Source organism: Xiphias gladius, chromosome 17, assembly GCF_016859285.1.
Source record: "Xiphias gladius isolate SHS-SW01 ecotype Sanya breed wild chromosome 17, ASM1685928v1, whole genome shotgun sequence".
In the NCBI taxonomy this organism is placed as follows: Eukaryota; Metazoa; Chordata; class Actinopteri; order Istiophoriformes; family Xiphiidae; genus Xiphias; species Xiphias gladius.
Window position 1 is genome coordinate 20,197,830 of NC_053416.1, and position 16,930 is coordinate 20,214,759.

The 16,930-nt window shown below is 38.5% G+C and overlaps 1 protein-coding gene across 3 annotated transcripts in view; it reads left to right on the forward strand.

Annotated features, from left to right (window-relative positions):
• Nucleotides 1-12,732, forward strand: part of hrh2b (histamine receptor H2b) — a 29,603-nt gene extending 16,871 nt beyond the window's left edge. The window contains exons 1-3 of one of the 3 annotated variants that reach the window (XM_040150950.1): nucleotides 4,930-5,009; nucleotides 9,735-10,620; nucleotides 10,944-12,732. In XM_040150950.1, coding sequence (XP_040006884.1) covers nucleotides 10,000-10,620; nucleotides 10,944-11,423 — 1,101 coding nt within the window. In that variant the 5' untranslated portion in view covers nucleotides 4,930-5,009; nucleotides 9,735-9,999 and the 3' untranslated portion in view covers nucleotides 11,424-12,732. Of the gene's footprint in view, nucleotides 1-4,929; nucleotides 5,010-9,734; nucleotides 10,621-10,943 lie in introns of those variants that run through there. The other 2 variants (XM_040150949.1, XM_040150947.1) reach the window with 2 other exon arrangements.
• Nucleotides 12,733-16,930: the final 4,198 nt, after the last annotated feature.

Genomic DNA, 16,930 nt, shown 5'->3' on the forward strand with positions numbered 1-16,930 from the left:
CACTCCATCAAATGCAGGAATTAACCCTATTGCCTCAATCCTTAAAGGGACAGTGCATAATCTAAATGGAAAGAAAAGCACTTCTCACTCAAATGCTTTACTTAATCATCTGGTTATGGCTATAGCTGTCACATTAAAACATTCTAGTGGTGTGGTTCAAGGAATGGCGATGTCGGCCTGTTGGTCTGTCTGTCAGGTGGTTGGTCCGCCATGTTGGCCCAGAGTGAAATATCTCAGTAAGTGTTGCATGGTAGGCCTTGAAGCTTTGTACAGACGGTCGTGGCTCCCAGCGGATCCTAATGACTTTCCATCTCGTGCCAGGACACGGCTGACATTTGTGGTTTTGAGTGAAAAGTATCAGCAACTGTTTAACACGTTGCCATGAACTTTGGTTCAGACATTCATGCCCGCAGGCAGGATGAATTGTAATAACTTGGTGATCTTTTCCTCCAAGCTGTAATGGCACTCATTCCAAGTTACTTGTGTAATGACAGTTATATTTTCAATAAGGACTATTAATCCTGAGAATTTTCTAATATCGAGTGTTGCTATAAAGCACTGTCTATTTTACTTACTATATATAAAACTAAAATCTATTTTAAGTTTAGATTACTTTTAGAGTTTTTTAAATTTACATGTAGTATCTAGAGCCTGGGGAGTTATTACAGTTCAATTTAAGTTTAAATTGACAGGACTGTTTTGTAGACAGGTAACTTTTAAATACCTACTACTTGACATTCGATGTTCCCTATTTTAGGTATTTTATATCAAATCTTTTTTTTTTTTTAATCTTTGAGTGTCTTACATGTTTTGTTTCTATTCAAAATAAAAAATGTTGCCTAATTTTGCACAGAAATTATGCTATGCTTATAGCCACAAAAAAATCATTGCCACCCAAGAAGCACTTGACCACTCAATTAGAGGACCTACGGCATGGCTAAGAATGCCTCCCTGAAGTTATAGAAAAGAGAGCATTTTCTATTATCTTAGTCCTTTTATTTGATTTAGAAGACAGCTTTGATCATAGAAGAAACGGCGGGTCTGGAAGTCCACCAACACGTAGCAGGTCAGGTCAAAAGGTCTTGAAATGATGAGAAAAAAGGTTGGTAGTCAGAAACATCACTTCAGGCTCGCTCACATCTTGTTAGCCCACCCATGTGAATGAGAATGATTGACAGACAACACAGCTGGAAAACCTTTTCAATTCCTATTATTGGCCGAGAAAAATCGTATTCTTATGGCCAGAATAATCGAACAAAGCTTGGTCTCCCAAAGTGCACATATGAACACACCCATCACCCGTAGCTATACAGACTGGTATACAAACAAAAGAGTCGTCACAACACTCCTCATACATACACAAACGTGCAAATACACAGCACTATGCCTGATCAGCCACAACATGAAAACCAGCTGTACAAAAAACAGTTATTACAGCCATTTTTATACATAATCCCTCATTTTCAGAGGCTCAAAAGTAATTGGACAATTGACTGACAATCAGCTACATGGCCAGTTGTGGCCTGTTCCCTCGTTATTTCATGACAAATGAAGCAGATAAAAGGTCTGGAGCTGAATCCAAGTGTTGAATTTGCATTTGGTAGTTGTTCAGAGGAACTCTCTATATGCTGCCCAAAGAGGTGTCGATGCAAATGAAGGAGGCCATCGTTAGGCTGAAAAACATAATTTAAAAAAATCATATATATATATATATATATATATAAAGGAGTTGTTTTGATTATGTTATAAGTGAACAGACTGAATTACCACCTAGCTGTTTCAAGCCTCCACAAACCAATCAAGTTGCAGTTTACATCCATGTCCGTCCAGACTCATATAACATGTGTAATGATAAGTGTATTTTGTCATGAATGAATTCTTGAGTTATGGCCAAAAACGTGTTTTGTGGGGTCACAGCGGCCTTGACCTTTGACCTTTGACCATCAAATTCTAATCAGATAATCCTTGAGTCCAAGTGGATGTGTGTGCCAAATTGGAAGAAATTCTCTCCAGGCGTTCCTGAGAGTGGGACAGATGGACAGACAACCTGAAAACGTAACGCCTCCGGCCACGACTGTGGCACTGACTGAGGCATAAAAAATACGAGCTACTCACCCTACAGTGTCACATTCTCTACTAACTGCTAACTAATTGCTTTTTCTGCCAGAAAGTATGAACCTCATGCTGGAATTGCAGCTAATTATTCTGTTTCGACAGTGAATACCATTGGCAACTTTATAACAATCATCAGTTTCATCTAGTACCCACCATCATTTTTCCCACACTTCATGTACCAAATTTTTTAGTGATAATAAAACAAATGTTAGTGTGCAAACAGGTTTTTTATTGCTAAGGCAAACACCCAAATTATTCTTTTTTTTTTTTTAAATCAGAACAATCCAGTTCTATGTCTGATCTGATTTTTTGTTTAATTGTTCATTTTTCATTGCTTAATATTGGCGATTGTGTCATTTCTTTCAGTTGTGAGATGTGCTGAGACTCTTTCTGATGATACTACACCTCAAATAAAATATTTAAATCAAACATTGTATTTGAGATAACATTGCACTTTTTATTTCATTTACTGATTGAATTAACAAGATTTTCAGCATTCTCTGGCTTTGCTTACTGAGTGTTCAGCTCTGGACCAGTGCGTCCAAACAACTCAAATTCAGTTCATTTATTTAGATTAACAATAAACAGTGTCCCTCTGCTCTCCAACTTGACATTCTTAATGCTCAAGTTGTTTCTCTCTTAAAAAAAATTGTATCTGTTACCCCTGACCTGGTCAGTTTTACGAAGCATAGCGCACTGCTATTTCTAGTTGAACAAATAATTCTACCAGCCTCTCTGATTCTCAGGCCTTTTCCTCCTCCCTACATTCATTATTTTACAGCTCCCTGTTGGATTGAGGATATTAATATTCCAATCGACATCCACACTGATCTGCCTGTCTGTAATCTTTTTTAACTCTTAATCATGTATTTAAGCAACAGTAAAAAAGCATCTTTGTTTAGTTTATTAAAGATTAAACTTGATATGAATGTGTGTGTGCACACATCTAAAACTATGTGGCTACTATGCATATGACTTCATGGCCAGATGCCCATAACTGAACTGCCTGGAGAGGAGTTTTGAAGGATGATGACCTTCTCCCACATCAATACAAAGCCTTGTACAGCTAGGTGACACAGCCTTCAGGTTAATCGTGTTATTGTTTAATCTCTTTACCCTGCGTGAATTCAAACTTGCTTTAATTGTTGACTCATTTTCATTTAGGGGAAAGTGGGGGTGATTTTAGCTGCTGGGAAATGTGATCCACACCTTGTTTTAAGGAAAACAGCGACACATATTGTCATGTGATTACATATTTTGGAAGAGCCCCACATTTTGCGGTGATGGAGGAGGACACATGGACACAAGGTAAAACCTTTTTTTGACTGAACATTTCTATGCTTAAGGAGTCATGATTATAGAACCTTACAATACGTGAGATACTGAAACAATATGTCACACACGTTAGGGCTAAAGCTGAAAATGGTCCAGAAGAAACTGCCCACAGCAAAGTCTGTGAATTTTCCCAAGTTGGGAAGACACGCTGATGTTGTGGTTTTACAAATGCTCAAGCACCATGAGTCAAGTTCCCTTTGTCTCCATTGTAATGGGAATGAGGGAGAAGCTTCAGATCCAGGTATCTCAAAACCTGAAACAACAAAACTGAAACTGCATGGCTCAACTGACCTTTTCAGCGCTAGCAAAATGTTGGGGAAAAGTGTTCATCTGATACTGTATCCAGCCGTACTGCATGACAGGTTGATATTTTAGTTATATAACAATCATGGGGGACAAAGCTGTTCTTGAAACAGAAATGATCAGGTTGATGTAAATCCTTACGTGCAGTGATGGGACACGCATGGGACAATGGTATTTGTGAATCTTGGACGGTCATAGCATATCTAACTAGCTAGAGACTAGCATGACTAGTTTGAAATTATGACGATCAGCAGCATAAGATGAGTATTGATAGAGATATTACTTCTCAAAGGGATTTTTTTTAGCCAGGCTGGCAGTGCGGGACGGCGACATCCATCTGACAGCTCACCAGTTTGGTCCAGACTGAAATATCTCGACACTTATGGGTTGGTTTACCATGAAATTCTGTACCGATATTGGTGATGAATTATAACTATATTGATGATCCTCTGACTTTTTCATCTGGCACGATCATCAGGTCTAAATTTTGATTTCTCCCATACGTCATGTACCCAATTCTTGTAGTGATAATAAACAAATGTTAGCCTGCAAACAAGTTAAATTATACCTGCTAAATATGAGCTTGTTAAATTTCAAAACAATACTGTATAAAGCAATGACTACCAGTGAGCTACGCTGTACAACATCCTCATTTATAATATGTATATAAATACTACTTTGTTTGAATTGGAGACATTTCTGTCATCAGCTTTCTTAAGTGAGTAAAGCATGGCTCATCTTGCCCTACATTTGCACTAACCATGTACTTACTGTCCTTTGCATAAGCAAAATATAGAGGCTACAAAAACATAAGGCGAGAAACTTATTAATGCTTATTAATTATGCCTATTTCTGAATCTAATGAAATACATGAGCCCCTTGATATGGTATATTACCCTAAAACACCTTGAAGTTGTGAGTTGTGTGTCCAATTGTTTTGGAGAGACGGGGTGAAATACATTTTAAGCTGAAACAACACTGACAATGCTTGTGAGCAATCGAGGAGTGGATGCACTAGAGGGAGTGAGAAGTGCATATGTGGGCTGCACATGTCTATCTACACGTCTATGAGGTCAGAGACGGAGAAAGCGAGGGAGGAGAAAGAGAATGAGCGCAAGAGAGAGAGTGAGAGAGAGAGAGAGAGAGAGAGAGAGAGATGAGTTTAGACATAAGCAGGTTCAAGGAACCAGAGGAGAACATTCATGATCTCGGACGAAGGTTGGGATCTGATGCACACTTAACACAAACCATGTGAGGTGAGTCAACACACTTTGAACATCTTTATTTGGCGTTTTATGTGGAGAAATAAGACTAAAGGTTAAGCAAGCACACACTACACACACACACATTTTGAAATACCCAGTCACAAAGATGAGGGGTTGGGGCATTAGATGGATGTGTACATGTATATAAATGTATGTGTGTGTTGCCTAGAGATATATTTATATCTCATTTTCACTGGTTGCACATTCACAGGATGTAAGCAAGCATGTCGGTGGTTTTGTCTTGACTGAGCAGCGGTATGCTGCTCTATCATAACCCAAGCTATGTGTGTTGCATTTCTGAAAGTTATCAGGACACTATTGTATTTTTGAGTTTCAGATAGCTTGTGCTTTAACTGTAATTGTTCTGCATATTAGTCTCTTATCAGCAGGTTTTAGCCCTAGTGAGGGTCCCGGGATTTAATGCCGAGCATGGTCAGTTTGTAACTCAGTTTAAACCACTTTGATCCTGTCAGGTGTGCAGAGCAGCATGCAGGACTGCCAGCGGGGCTTTTCTTCTTTTGTTTTTGTTTGTTTGTTTGTTTCGGTTTTGGGTGTCGTTTGTTTGTTTTTTCATAAGGCAAATATTTGTTTGTCTGCTTTTTTGTTTTGTGAGTACAGTCATATTTAAATTAAAATAATCCTATAACTGTGTATAACCAAATACTAATTCAAATCAGATTTTTGCCCTTGTCTTTTGTACTTTTTTCTAATCGTGGCTGAAAAAAAGTGCACTAAGCTGGGTATGAGAGGACAAGACAGGACACCAATGCCCTGTACAGAAATCCTACAACCGGTCCTCGGATGTCACTTTGGCAAATTGCCACAGGGTTTACCATACTGCTCTTAGTGGTTTCACTTTTCACAGTGTTGTTAAATAATTGATCCATTTTGCTGGCCTACCTTCTGGCATGTTATCTCACACTGTTGACTCAGCTCTCTCAACAGCTACACGTAATTTGCCCCTTGATGCATTTTTAGACTCATGTTCTCTGACCATTGTGTGCTGACACACAATAATAATATAATATTGACGGCAGCTAAACAGGAACGTGATGTCATACAGTTAGATTAAATAATGTGTGGGATCGAGCAGATGCAAGTCTGACGGCGCTGATGTATAACTCACAATAGGTAATTAACACACCCACCCTTAAAGCAGCTCACTAGACCTTTAAGAAATGAGCTACAAACTTAGCAACAGGGCTAACAACAGGGAAACAACAGGGAAACAACAGAGAAACAACAGGGCAACAACAGGGCAAAATGAAAGTGGAGAACTGCAAACATGGATCATTTGCCTTTATTTGTATTCTTGTATTAGGTTATATCTGGCTCTTTATGGCCAGTGAGGCCTGGCACCAAGCAAGAGCAGCAGACTGACTGGGGGGGACAGCTCGATCTAATCCCAGAACAATGTCGCCATGGAAACAAGAAGTGTCTATCCCTGAAGAGAATCTATTGACATTATTAAAAATAATAAAACCTCGAAAACCTTCTCTGAATGGCCAGGTACAGCTGAAACAAGGGTTAGGTTGATGAGTTAACTTACAGCTCATTTGAGATGCTGAGCTAGTAAACTATTATACACAGTGAGTAACGTATTATTCAAATTTATCATTATAACTTCATTAATTAATGCGTTTTTGCATTACAACCATGTTTTGTTTGAAGCAACGTGGCAGTGAAAGTTACAATTCACACAACCAGGAATGTTGGCACTTGGTGGTGGTACTTTCCGAGAAAATCCTAAAATCTATAGAATGTGTAGAAAGACAAAACACTTCTGACAATGCAGAAACTGTTTCCAGGCAGCAAAAATAAGAGCAATTGATTAGATCTTTTTTTTTTACACTGAATGGTCCATTTGTCCTGACCTGACTTGTCTTTAACTTGACATGACTTGCAGCAACACTTTTTAGCAGAGATTTGTGTGAATTGAACTCTGAAAGTACTGCGTTCTGAGTGGGAATTTTATGGCTGCATTAGCATTTTATCAGTCAAATTATGTTTGCTTAGGAAAATAGCTTTGCTTATGGTGGTTATGAGAATAAAAAATAAAGCTGTAATTTATTTAATGATACTTCATCAAAGTAATATATTAGAGAAATTATTATTTCAACACCACCACAATGTCAAACATTGTAACTGCTGTTGCTATCATTGTCACTGTAAACACTTCATATTATCATATGTGTAGTCACAGCATGGATTTTATACCTACTGTGTGTGTAGCTATGTCTGGTGTGATCCAAGCCAGATGGACATATGGTAGCTGTATAAGAGATAAAAAGCAACTCTTCATTTTAATACAAGGTTAAAGAGGGTTGTCTTAACTTAATGTCTTACTCTACATCCCCCTCTTCCACAAGGAGGTCAGAGGGGTCGGAGTTCAGGGTCAACGGTGCATCAACCAGCTTGTACAGATTTAGCAATCATGTGATGATTTGACTTAAATTAGATATTTTATTTTGATATTACAATTTGAAGATGCTAACACACATTTCATCAAAATTTAATAATTAGTTTACAAAATTAAAAAAATAAAATGAAATAAATCGTACTTGCTTGTATATGGTTTAAAGCCACAGGTGGTTGTATTCTGCATTGAGAGAACATGCAACATGTGCAATATAATAGTATACTATAGTACAGTATAATAACAATAGATAGTACTTACATTTGTCAATCTATGTATGTAATTTATCATCTTAAAAACAGTAGGATCAATGTCACTATTAGTTAAAGAAGTCATATCTGCTTTGGAACTGTCAAACCTTAATTAGAGAATTTACCGTTCACTGTTTTTTGTGAGAGTACATGAGATGTCCTTCCTGTAATAAAGAAGCAGCTCGCACATTAAAAGCAACACTATCACTGTCAAACCACAGTCTCAGACAGATAGAGCTGGACTAGTTTCTATAACAGCCACAATAGTTTAGGCATTAGTTTTACTTGCATATAAACCACCACAGACGCAGCATTACATTGTTCGGCCTATTACTGCGTGCCTCATTCAAATTTGCAAATGCATTTAAAGAGTGATGATATGAAACATGAAACCTAAAAGTTAGATTGACATCACTGAAATATATTAGCACTTACTGTGAATTTGTTTATTATTAGATTTGCATTAATCCATATTAGCTTAGCCTGACTGCAAAGCAGGACAGCTGGGGTTTTGAAACAGCACCTCAAAGAAAAACACAGCAAATTTTTCCTTTCCCTGTCCTACACACACACACACAGACAATTATATGTATATATATATACACATACATATACATATACATATATATATATATATGTATATATATATACACATACATATACATATACATATATATAGGACAGGGAAAAAATAAAAATATAGTTTTAACTCACATTTGTGGATGCAAGTCCATCAGTGATGGGTAAAACTATCGTTGTTTTTGATAGTATGCATGTCTTTAACATTCTAAAAGTAGCCAAATGACATGTTGTTTTTTAAAAAACGATACTGTATGTGATTGGGTACACAGGAGTTTTTTTCCTTTTTTAGAGTCATGAGTTTTCCTGAATCATCCAGTACTTAAAGAGCTTGGATTTGTTTACATTACTCCTTAGACTGTGACAGAATGTTTTATGATTGTTTTTAAGATCCTCATCTTAGCCTGACAGTGATGCACAAAATAGTGCAGCCCAAGCTTTTAGCAAATGGTTTCTCTCTGTAGTAAATGTTTGCGTCGCTATAGGGACCTCAACATATGTTTGTGCAAAGGCACATTCTCTTTGTCTTTCTCCCTGCTGTAGCTCATCCAGGCCTATTACTAGTTTCATAGAGACAGTATATGTACCTCGAGACCAATTGTTGCCAATGTCCTTCCAGTAAAAAATGTGGAAAATAAATTAGCTGTCCCTCAAGAAAAACAGGAATATCCTGCTGTACCAAGAGATAAATTGGGGAATTTTCCATGAATTTGCTCAAGTATTACAATGGATAGTAGTAGATAGTCGTAATTTTAACATGTAAAAGGATAATATGTTTTATACTATATAGAAATGTGGACAGCTGATATGGTAAGCAAACCAAAAGAACATGAACATCACTGTTGGATTGGGGATGTTTTTATGTTTAACTTGTCAATGTATAGAAACTTTATGGAGTTAAGATATACAACATAATGTACATAAGAGAGTTGAACGTGATGTGTACTGTGTAATTGCTGACGTGAGTATACATACTATTTTATAGTCTTGAGTTGTACTCTTCTATTGTAGTTCACAGCTTACCTCTACAAGTTTAATTGTGTTTTAATAGTTTCTGGTTGTAGGTGCATGTGTATATTCACCTATGTATGTGACTGAAGAGTTAATTTGATAGAACCATTTCTTTAACAGTATGTACTGTGGGCTAGTGTTTACTGTATGGCAAACTTTGCTCCTTTATAAAACACAGCACAGGGAGAAAACAGTTTTTCCTGTAGCTATATTGACTCCAAAATAAGTATTTGTATACGTTTGCCTGTAGAACTCTGTAACAGAAAACTATGTCCTCAAGCCTACAACATAGTTTTTCTGTAAATCATAATCTCAGTGACCATTTATGGTCATTTGACCTTTGGCAGGCAGCTGCAGTTAGATTATTTAATTAAATGGCAGAAGGATAAACATACTTTACTTCTGAAATATACAGTTAATAAATGAGAAGTAATGACAATTCTTCCTGTTCTTTACCAGAGACACATATATACCTCAGAGGCCAATGGCGGTGGCACAGTGAAAAAAGACATGGCTTGGAGGTGTTTTCCACTCAGTGATCTACTTCTGAACCTGATTCCCTTCAGACACAGGAGCTGTGGAAAGAAGTGTCTGATGGAAAAGTGAACTGCCAGTAGCTGAGAAAGTTTGGAGATAAGTGGATGAACCAGTTTAATACAATTTCTACTGGGACACAATCAGAAGCAAGTCTTTCAGTGACCTGGAGCCTGAGGAGGAGAGCACCATGTTCTCCACAGCTCTCCGCTGGCTGGTCCTGGTGTCTTTTATCATTCTGACGATCGGTGGAAACGTACTGGTTTGTTTGGCCGTAGGGCTCAGCCGACGGCTGTGGCGTATTGCTAACTGCTTCGTGGTGTCGCTGGCAGTGACAGATTTCCTGCTAGGACTGCTGGTGCTGCCCTTGTCTGCCACTTTGGAGCTGCGCAATGGGAAATGGCCCCTCGGAGGAACCCTGTGCAACATCTACATCTCACTGGATGTCCTCTTGTGTACTTCCTCCATCCTGACCCTGCTGGCAATCAGTGTGGACCGATACCTGGCCATTTCAGCTCCCCTCAGCTACTCCAGGAGAGTTACCCCTCTGAGGGTGACACTAGCCATGATCGCCATCTGGGCCTTGTCACTGGCTGTGTCCTTTGTGCCCATCCACCTGGGCTGGAACACAGTGGATTACAGAGTGCAGCACATGGACTGGGGCATGGGGGATGAGGACAAAGAGGGGCGCTACTGCCAGTTTGAATGGAATAACAACTATGTTCTTCTTTATGCCTTTGGCTCATTTTACCTGCCTCTGCTGCTTATGTGTGGAATGTATCTTTGCATATTCAGAGTGGCACGAGAACAGGTCAGTGTTTATTATCATTTTGTGAAACATGCTGAGGTGCCATGTAAATATCATAACTCAAGGCATGCATTACTTTTTGCATCAATCTGAGGCTACTATTTTGAAAATCAAGACAAAATATGATTTCATATTAGTGTTCTGCATTTTGGCCAAAACAAACATTTACAATACATCGAAATACTAAAAGATTAAAATATGATTCACAAAGTCATACTTACAATTGAATTGCTAATTTTAATCCTTTATCATCAGATCAGTGAGTGAGCTCATCTCATTTTCTGTATCCTCTGGTTCTCAAACCTTTTCTTAACTGATCTTTTCAGGTGCGACGTATTCGTGCTGCCACCCCATCATTTGCACGCATAGCATCAACAGCAGCCATAGCCCAAGAGCACAAAGCCACAGTGACCCTGGCGGCTGTACTGGGGGCCTTCGTCATCTGCTGGTTCCCCTACTTCACTTTCTTCACCTGTATGGGAATAAAGGAAAAGACAAACCCTCCTAATACGCTTCATTCTGTGGTCCTGTGGCTGGGCTATTTTAATTCAGCCCTGAACCCCATCCTGTATCCAGCCTTCAACAGGGATTTCCGCAGGGCCTATGGAGAGCTGATTCACTGTACAGGAGCGTCACGCAGAAAACTACCGCCTACTCGTTTGTCTGTGCATAAAAGACTGACCTTTATTAAAGGACCAAGGGTTTCCCAGCAGTCTGAGAAACATATAGACAAAGTTAAAAATGAAACTGAGGGAAACAGCCTCTATGTTAATGAGAGAAATGGTATTCCTGATGAGCCAAGGTGAAATGCTGTGGATGTGCTAGACTGTAGATTTGAAGCAAAGCATTAGACTTGCTCCACTACTCACAGTACCAGATTAGCTAACCATTTACAGTATCAGTTAGATGTTTAGTGTATCGTGCCAAAGGTGACACAATTTATGTAAAACTCGAGGCACAACATCCTGAATGTTAAGTAACTCTTGTTGTTAGTATATCGGATAGATGAAGCAAAACAGAAAGTCCATGTGCTTAAATAATAGGTGCCCATTATTGTCCTGGTGACATCAAATTTTACTGCGAATGAAACTCTCAGTGCTGAAACATCTGTTTATTAGAACATGTAAAAAGCATACAACAATGTAAATCAAAGCAAAGAGCAGACGGAGCAGAGCTGAGTGGAACGAATAGATGACTCAGTAAATTTCCCAGCAAGCCGCATGTAGGACGCAGGTGGTTAAAAGTTTGCAAACTGTTTATTTTGTCTCCCCTCAGCCCTGCCAGTGAAAGTGAATAAGTGTCCAGCAGGTTGAACTGATATGTACAATATGTGTATGTTTGACTTGACCCAAACAAGATGACCTGAACGACTTCCTGGATGTTTCAACAGATTGACTGCACGGGGACAAAACATCCATTTTAAAAAGTGTATTTTTCCATCATAGCCTAACCCTCCGAGTGAACACCAGCTGCACTGATGAAGTCACATGATATATAGTATAGCTGCTCGTAACAAGTTTTCTATTTCCGCTGGACATGCACTGCATTACATCAAGTCAGCGAAGCCAAATCTCTTCCCATAACATCGTCATTACAACTTCATTATCTTTATGTACATGCTACCAGGATTATTGTCATACATAGACACAAACAGCTGAAACATCTTGAAACTACAACCCACTGACACTCACTTATAAGAGAGGAACGATAAAAGATGACGGTATACAGGTAGTCAGCTCAACAAATTGTGCTGAAATAAAAAAGAGCATAAACAAAAGTAACACCAACATTCATGCACACACACACAGATTCATACTCACTAGACTTATGCTTTAAAATAAAATGTAGATAAAGCGTTTTAAAAAGCTGCAGACAGTAAAAGGACTCAATATTGACTTCATATTGAATGTAAAGCTACTTACAGTACTGAACGAGTGAAGTAAACAAAGTCTTGATCAGGGGAGTAAACTATGAAAATTGTAAGGAACCACGGCTGCTTCCAGCTTCCACAGAAACGTGTCAGTGTAAAGTTGAAAGATAACTCTGAGGTGGAAAATTGGAAGGAAAGCACACTGATCCACATGGCAGGTAAAATTTTATTGCTTTTAATGCATTTTGCAAATTAATTTATAATAGATAATAAAAAAATTCTTAATAATAAAATATTTTATTTATTTAAAACATGTATTTATTAAAGATTTTTGTCACTTACATTTACTTTTTATTCATTAGTTTCTGAATCTTTTGTATTCATTCATAATTTAATAAAAGATAAATAATCAATAAATGATTTTATACAGACATTTATTTTATATGTATATGTTAAGGTGTAGATCGAGATGGTCTTTAAGCAATGTCCGTGACAAGACAGGGCAAGCTGAGTGTGATTCTAACCAAAGTTTAATGTGAGCCCTGGTGCTGTCGATGGTAGACGGGTTTTTCGAGTTGCTTGAATTGATTTGGGATGAATTGATCACTTGTCTCGACCCTGTAGAAGAGAGGATGCTGCTGAGAAGGAGACATTATCATCCACTGTTGTAAGGTGTGAAACTGGAAGCGATGGAGCCAGCAGCTGCACAGCGACAGCGACACACACAGCAGGGCCATTAATAGAGAGCATTAAACGCAGCTGAGTCCTCCAAACTGCAGAGGATGAATTTGTAATTCTGTCCCTCAACATGTTAAGTACAGAGTTCAGAGTTTTGAGTGCTGCATCTGAAGCCGTACGGAGGTTAAACAATCGCCTCTATAGAACTTGCTGGAAATCCAGAGAGGAGCCTCTATCTGTGTATTATTTACATGCATCAAGTCGCACTTTGTGCTGCTATGGAAAACCAAAGTCAAAGAATGTTGTGGGATGTTTACATGCTGCTGTAACAACTATACACTTAAAAAAAATCACATCTCAGTTGGCAAAGTGACTTCCTGCAGTCTCGGTTGGTTGGTGATGTCATAGTGGCAAGACTCCAGGAAGACACTGCTCCCAGCCGAGAAATAAGCGCAACCCACAATTCCCTGCAACAAACAGTTGTCTCTGTGCCAAACTAAGCTAATTGTCTCATGGCTCCAACTTCATATTGAACTCACAGTTATGAGAGAGGCATTACTCTTTTCATCTAAAATTAACCAAGAAAGCAATTAAGCATAATTCCAAAAACGTCAAATTGTTCCTTTTGGAATAAAATAATCAACGTCTGTAAACAGAAGCTTCACATTTTCAAGAAGCTGGAATTTTTTTTTTTTTTTTTTAATCCACGCAGGGCAAATAAAAGGTCAACCTTAGCAGCCACCAGTCTGCCAGTTTGGTGACATAAAGTAAGGGGCGCTCTACCACATCAATAAGCCAAGTCAATAATAATTACTTAAAACAATAACATGAATGAAAATAACATGATTTAAAAATATTAGTAAGATCATTTACATTTGTGACATTTGGTAATGAATTATTTACAAATGAATAATGATCTAATATCAAATTTTGCCATCAAAATTAAAATTATTCCAGCATGTACCTATTTTCTTGCTCTACACATCAGTCTTAACACCTACTGCTATTCCAGACTGAAAGACGAAGGTTTGCAATGTCCTTCACAACTTTTTTGTTTGTGTGCACATGTAATGTCAAACAACAGAAGCATCTTCCCTTTTAAAAAAAAATGACAAAATGAAATGATAGTTCAAAAATTCATTGCCTGGTTGCCAAAGAATTAAAAAAAAAAAAAATTCTGTGTTATTAAGCTCTGAACGTTATCTGCATGCATATTGCATCAAAACATACATTATATTAATGCATATCATATAGTCTAGATATATTATTACATATGTATAACTAATGTAAAAAGGAGGTTGATATATCTGACACAAATTCTGGTTTAAAACACATTCATAATGGAAAGTCTCCTTCTGCCCATTTAAACTTAACCCATCAGCCTGGGTTATGTGCTCCCGTACACGCTTGATGATAAATAGGTTACTGCAAAGGATCATTGGTTAGTGATTGGTGATTGATTGGTGATCAACCCAAGATAGTCAAGCCATGTGCCAGAACTGTTTTTAATTGTTGTTATACTGCACATAATGGGACAGAAAATTTGCTTTTGAGTTATGTTAATGCCATACAGATCCACAGCGTTGCCATGGCGTGTGCGTCATCACTTGTTTTATAAGTGTGATAATCTAATATTGTGCTTGTCTCATTATGTATATACGGCCGGGGGACCAGGCTATCTTTTGTGAGCTCAGGGGCTGAGTATCTCATTTTCGTTGTGGTTATCTTGGTTTACTCACTATAATTTCCTGTCTCACATTTCTATAGAACAAACATAAATAAAATCCCACCTGCTGTACAAAGAGCAGTGTTTTTATCTCAGTGTCAATAATTGTATTATTATTGTTCTGGTGAGTTTCTGCGTGAACAATTATTTATATATGGTTGGAGCCATTTCTGCATTATTGCAACTAGAATTCTCTTAACAACAGCATCTGAGATGAACTGCAGGGTTGAAACCAAGAGAAAGCAAAGAGCACAAATAGAAAGAGGTTTCATATTGGCCTGAATGGCCCCAAACATACAGTATATAGTATAACATACCTTATATTTCTTTATCTGTAAATTACTTTTTGGGGGGAAAAAAAATTTGGTTTGCTTTTTGGACATGTCCATGTTCGGTCACCTTCACTGAGCGTGGAAGGCCTAATAAGACCTGATTGATTTTGCAGCGTAACCTAGTAGTTAAAGATTTATTCATATTCTCAGTGGTTTTGATGCCAGTCAGCCCAGCCATGATTGCTGGCCTACACCGTCTTCGGAACTGGGAAAAAAAAGAGGGGCAAGCATTTCAATTTTTTTCATGAAAATCGGGGGAAAAGCCGTGATCAGCATGGTTTATTTTTCTGCCCTCAGAACGGTAAAGAGGTGCACTGAGGTGTGTCATAGTGCATTGAACACAGAGGCAAAGAAATCACTGACAAAAAGCTCGCTGCTCCCAACGAGTTAACCCCAACAGTGGTATACTCACTGCAGAGCCGGTGGCAGTGAGGCTCCCCTGCAACTGAAGAAGCCATTGTAGCAATTTTGTCAACTGCTTTCTCCAAAATGGCAAAGTGAGGAAGAGGTGAAACCCTGATTGCCAATAAGGCAAAACAAGCAATTTCCCTGAGGCAACAGACCCCGAGGGACCCCAGAGCATTGGGTGCAATTCGTTTTTTTGTGGTGGTCCTGTCTTGTTGATCTGTCATTTACGGCAGAGAAGCCCCACGTCACAAACAAAGGGTCAGTCAGGGCCCATAGCTAATTTATGCCCCAGGGTCCAAAGGTGGGTTGAACTGGACTGGCCCCGGTCAAACTGCTGCCTTCACATATAGGTAGCACTCATGGATTTGAATTGGCTCAACCTGACTGTCTGAGAATAAACGAGGGCACTTTTCAGTGAGTGTGTTCACAAAGATAGAGCAGCAGCTAAGCCTGTGCCGTCCGCATGGGGCGTTCTGCAGCTTTCATCATCGAGAACAGGACGGTATCTGACCTGTTCGGGCTACACAGTGTGTTTCCACTAGATGGCAGTATAAAACATGTTTTCACTCTGCAGACGTGATTTACAGAAATAATGTGTACTTCTCAAGGCCATTTTCTTACACCACGTGGCATGTATGGCCTCAAGACAAACAAATTCTTTTCGACAATGATGATTATTCAGACAAGATTATAGCAAAGGGTAAAAGGAAACATCGTATTCTGTGATATCTTTGCATGCGCCCTAAAAGATCCACTGACATGTTGTTTTGGACTGTCTGGTACACGACAGCACTCATGTCATTGCGGCAGTATGTCTTCAAAGGGTTGGATTTAGAGTTTAAGAAGTCCATACGATCCATTAGAAACAAGTCAAGGCAAAACCCCTTGGAAATGTTGAAAGGAGGGAATCGGCTTTGAGATTCCGGAGTAGAGAAATGACTGAAAACTCTGATGATTTCTTAAATTTAATTAAGGTCCACAGTGAAGATGGAGTGAAGATCAAATACAGCAGGAAAGAGACTTGCAAGAAAATAAAGAGATGACTTCATTATCTGAGGAAATTAGTTCAATATTTTGGATTTTTGTTTCAAACTCGTTTTTGAGGAATTGATGAGAAATTCAGAAATGATTAAGACAGAACATCTTTGCATCATCTTTATCCCCTTGGATTTATTTGTGCATTTATTCGTTTACCTATTTATCTACTTACTTATTGTCATAGGAATGTGTGAAAGTGTTCAAATAACCTCATACATTATGCAGCTGAGTAGGAGTTGAGGTGGGCGGTGAGGTGCAAAG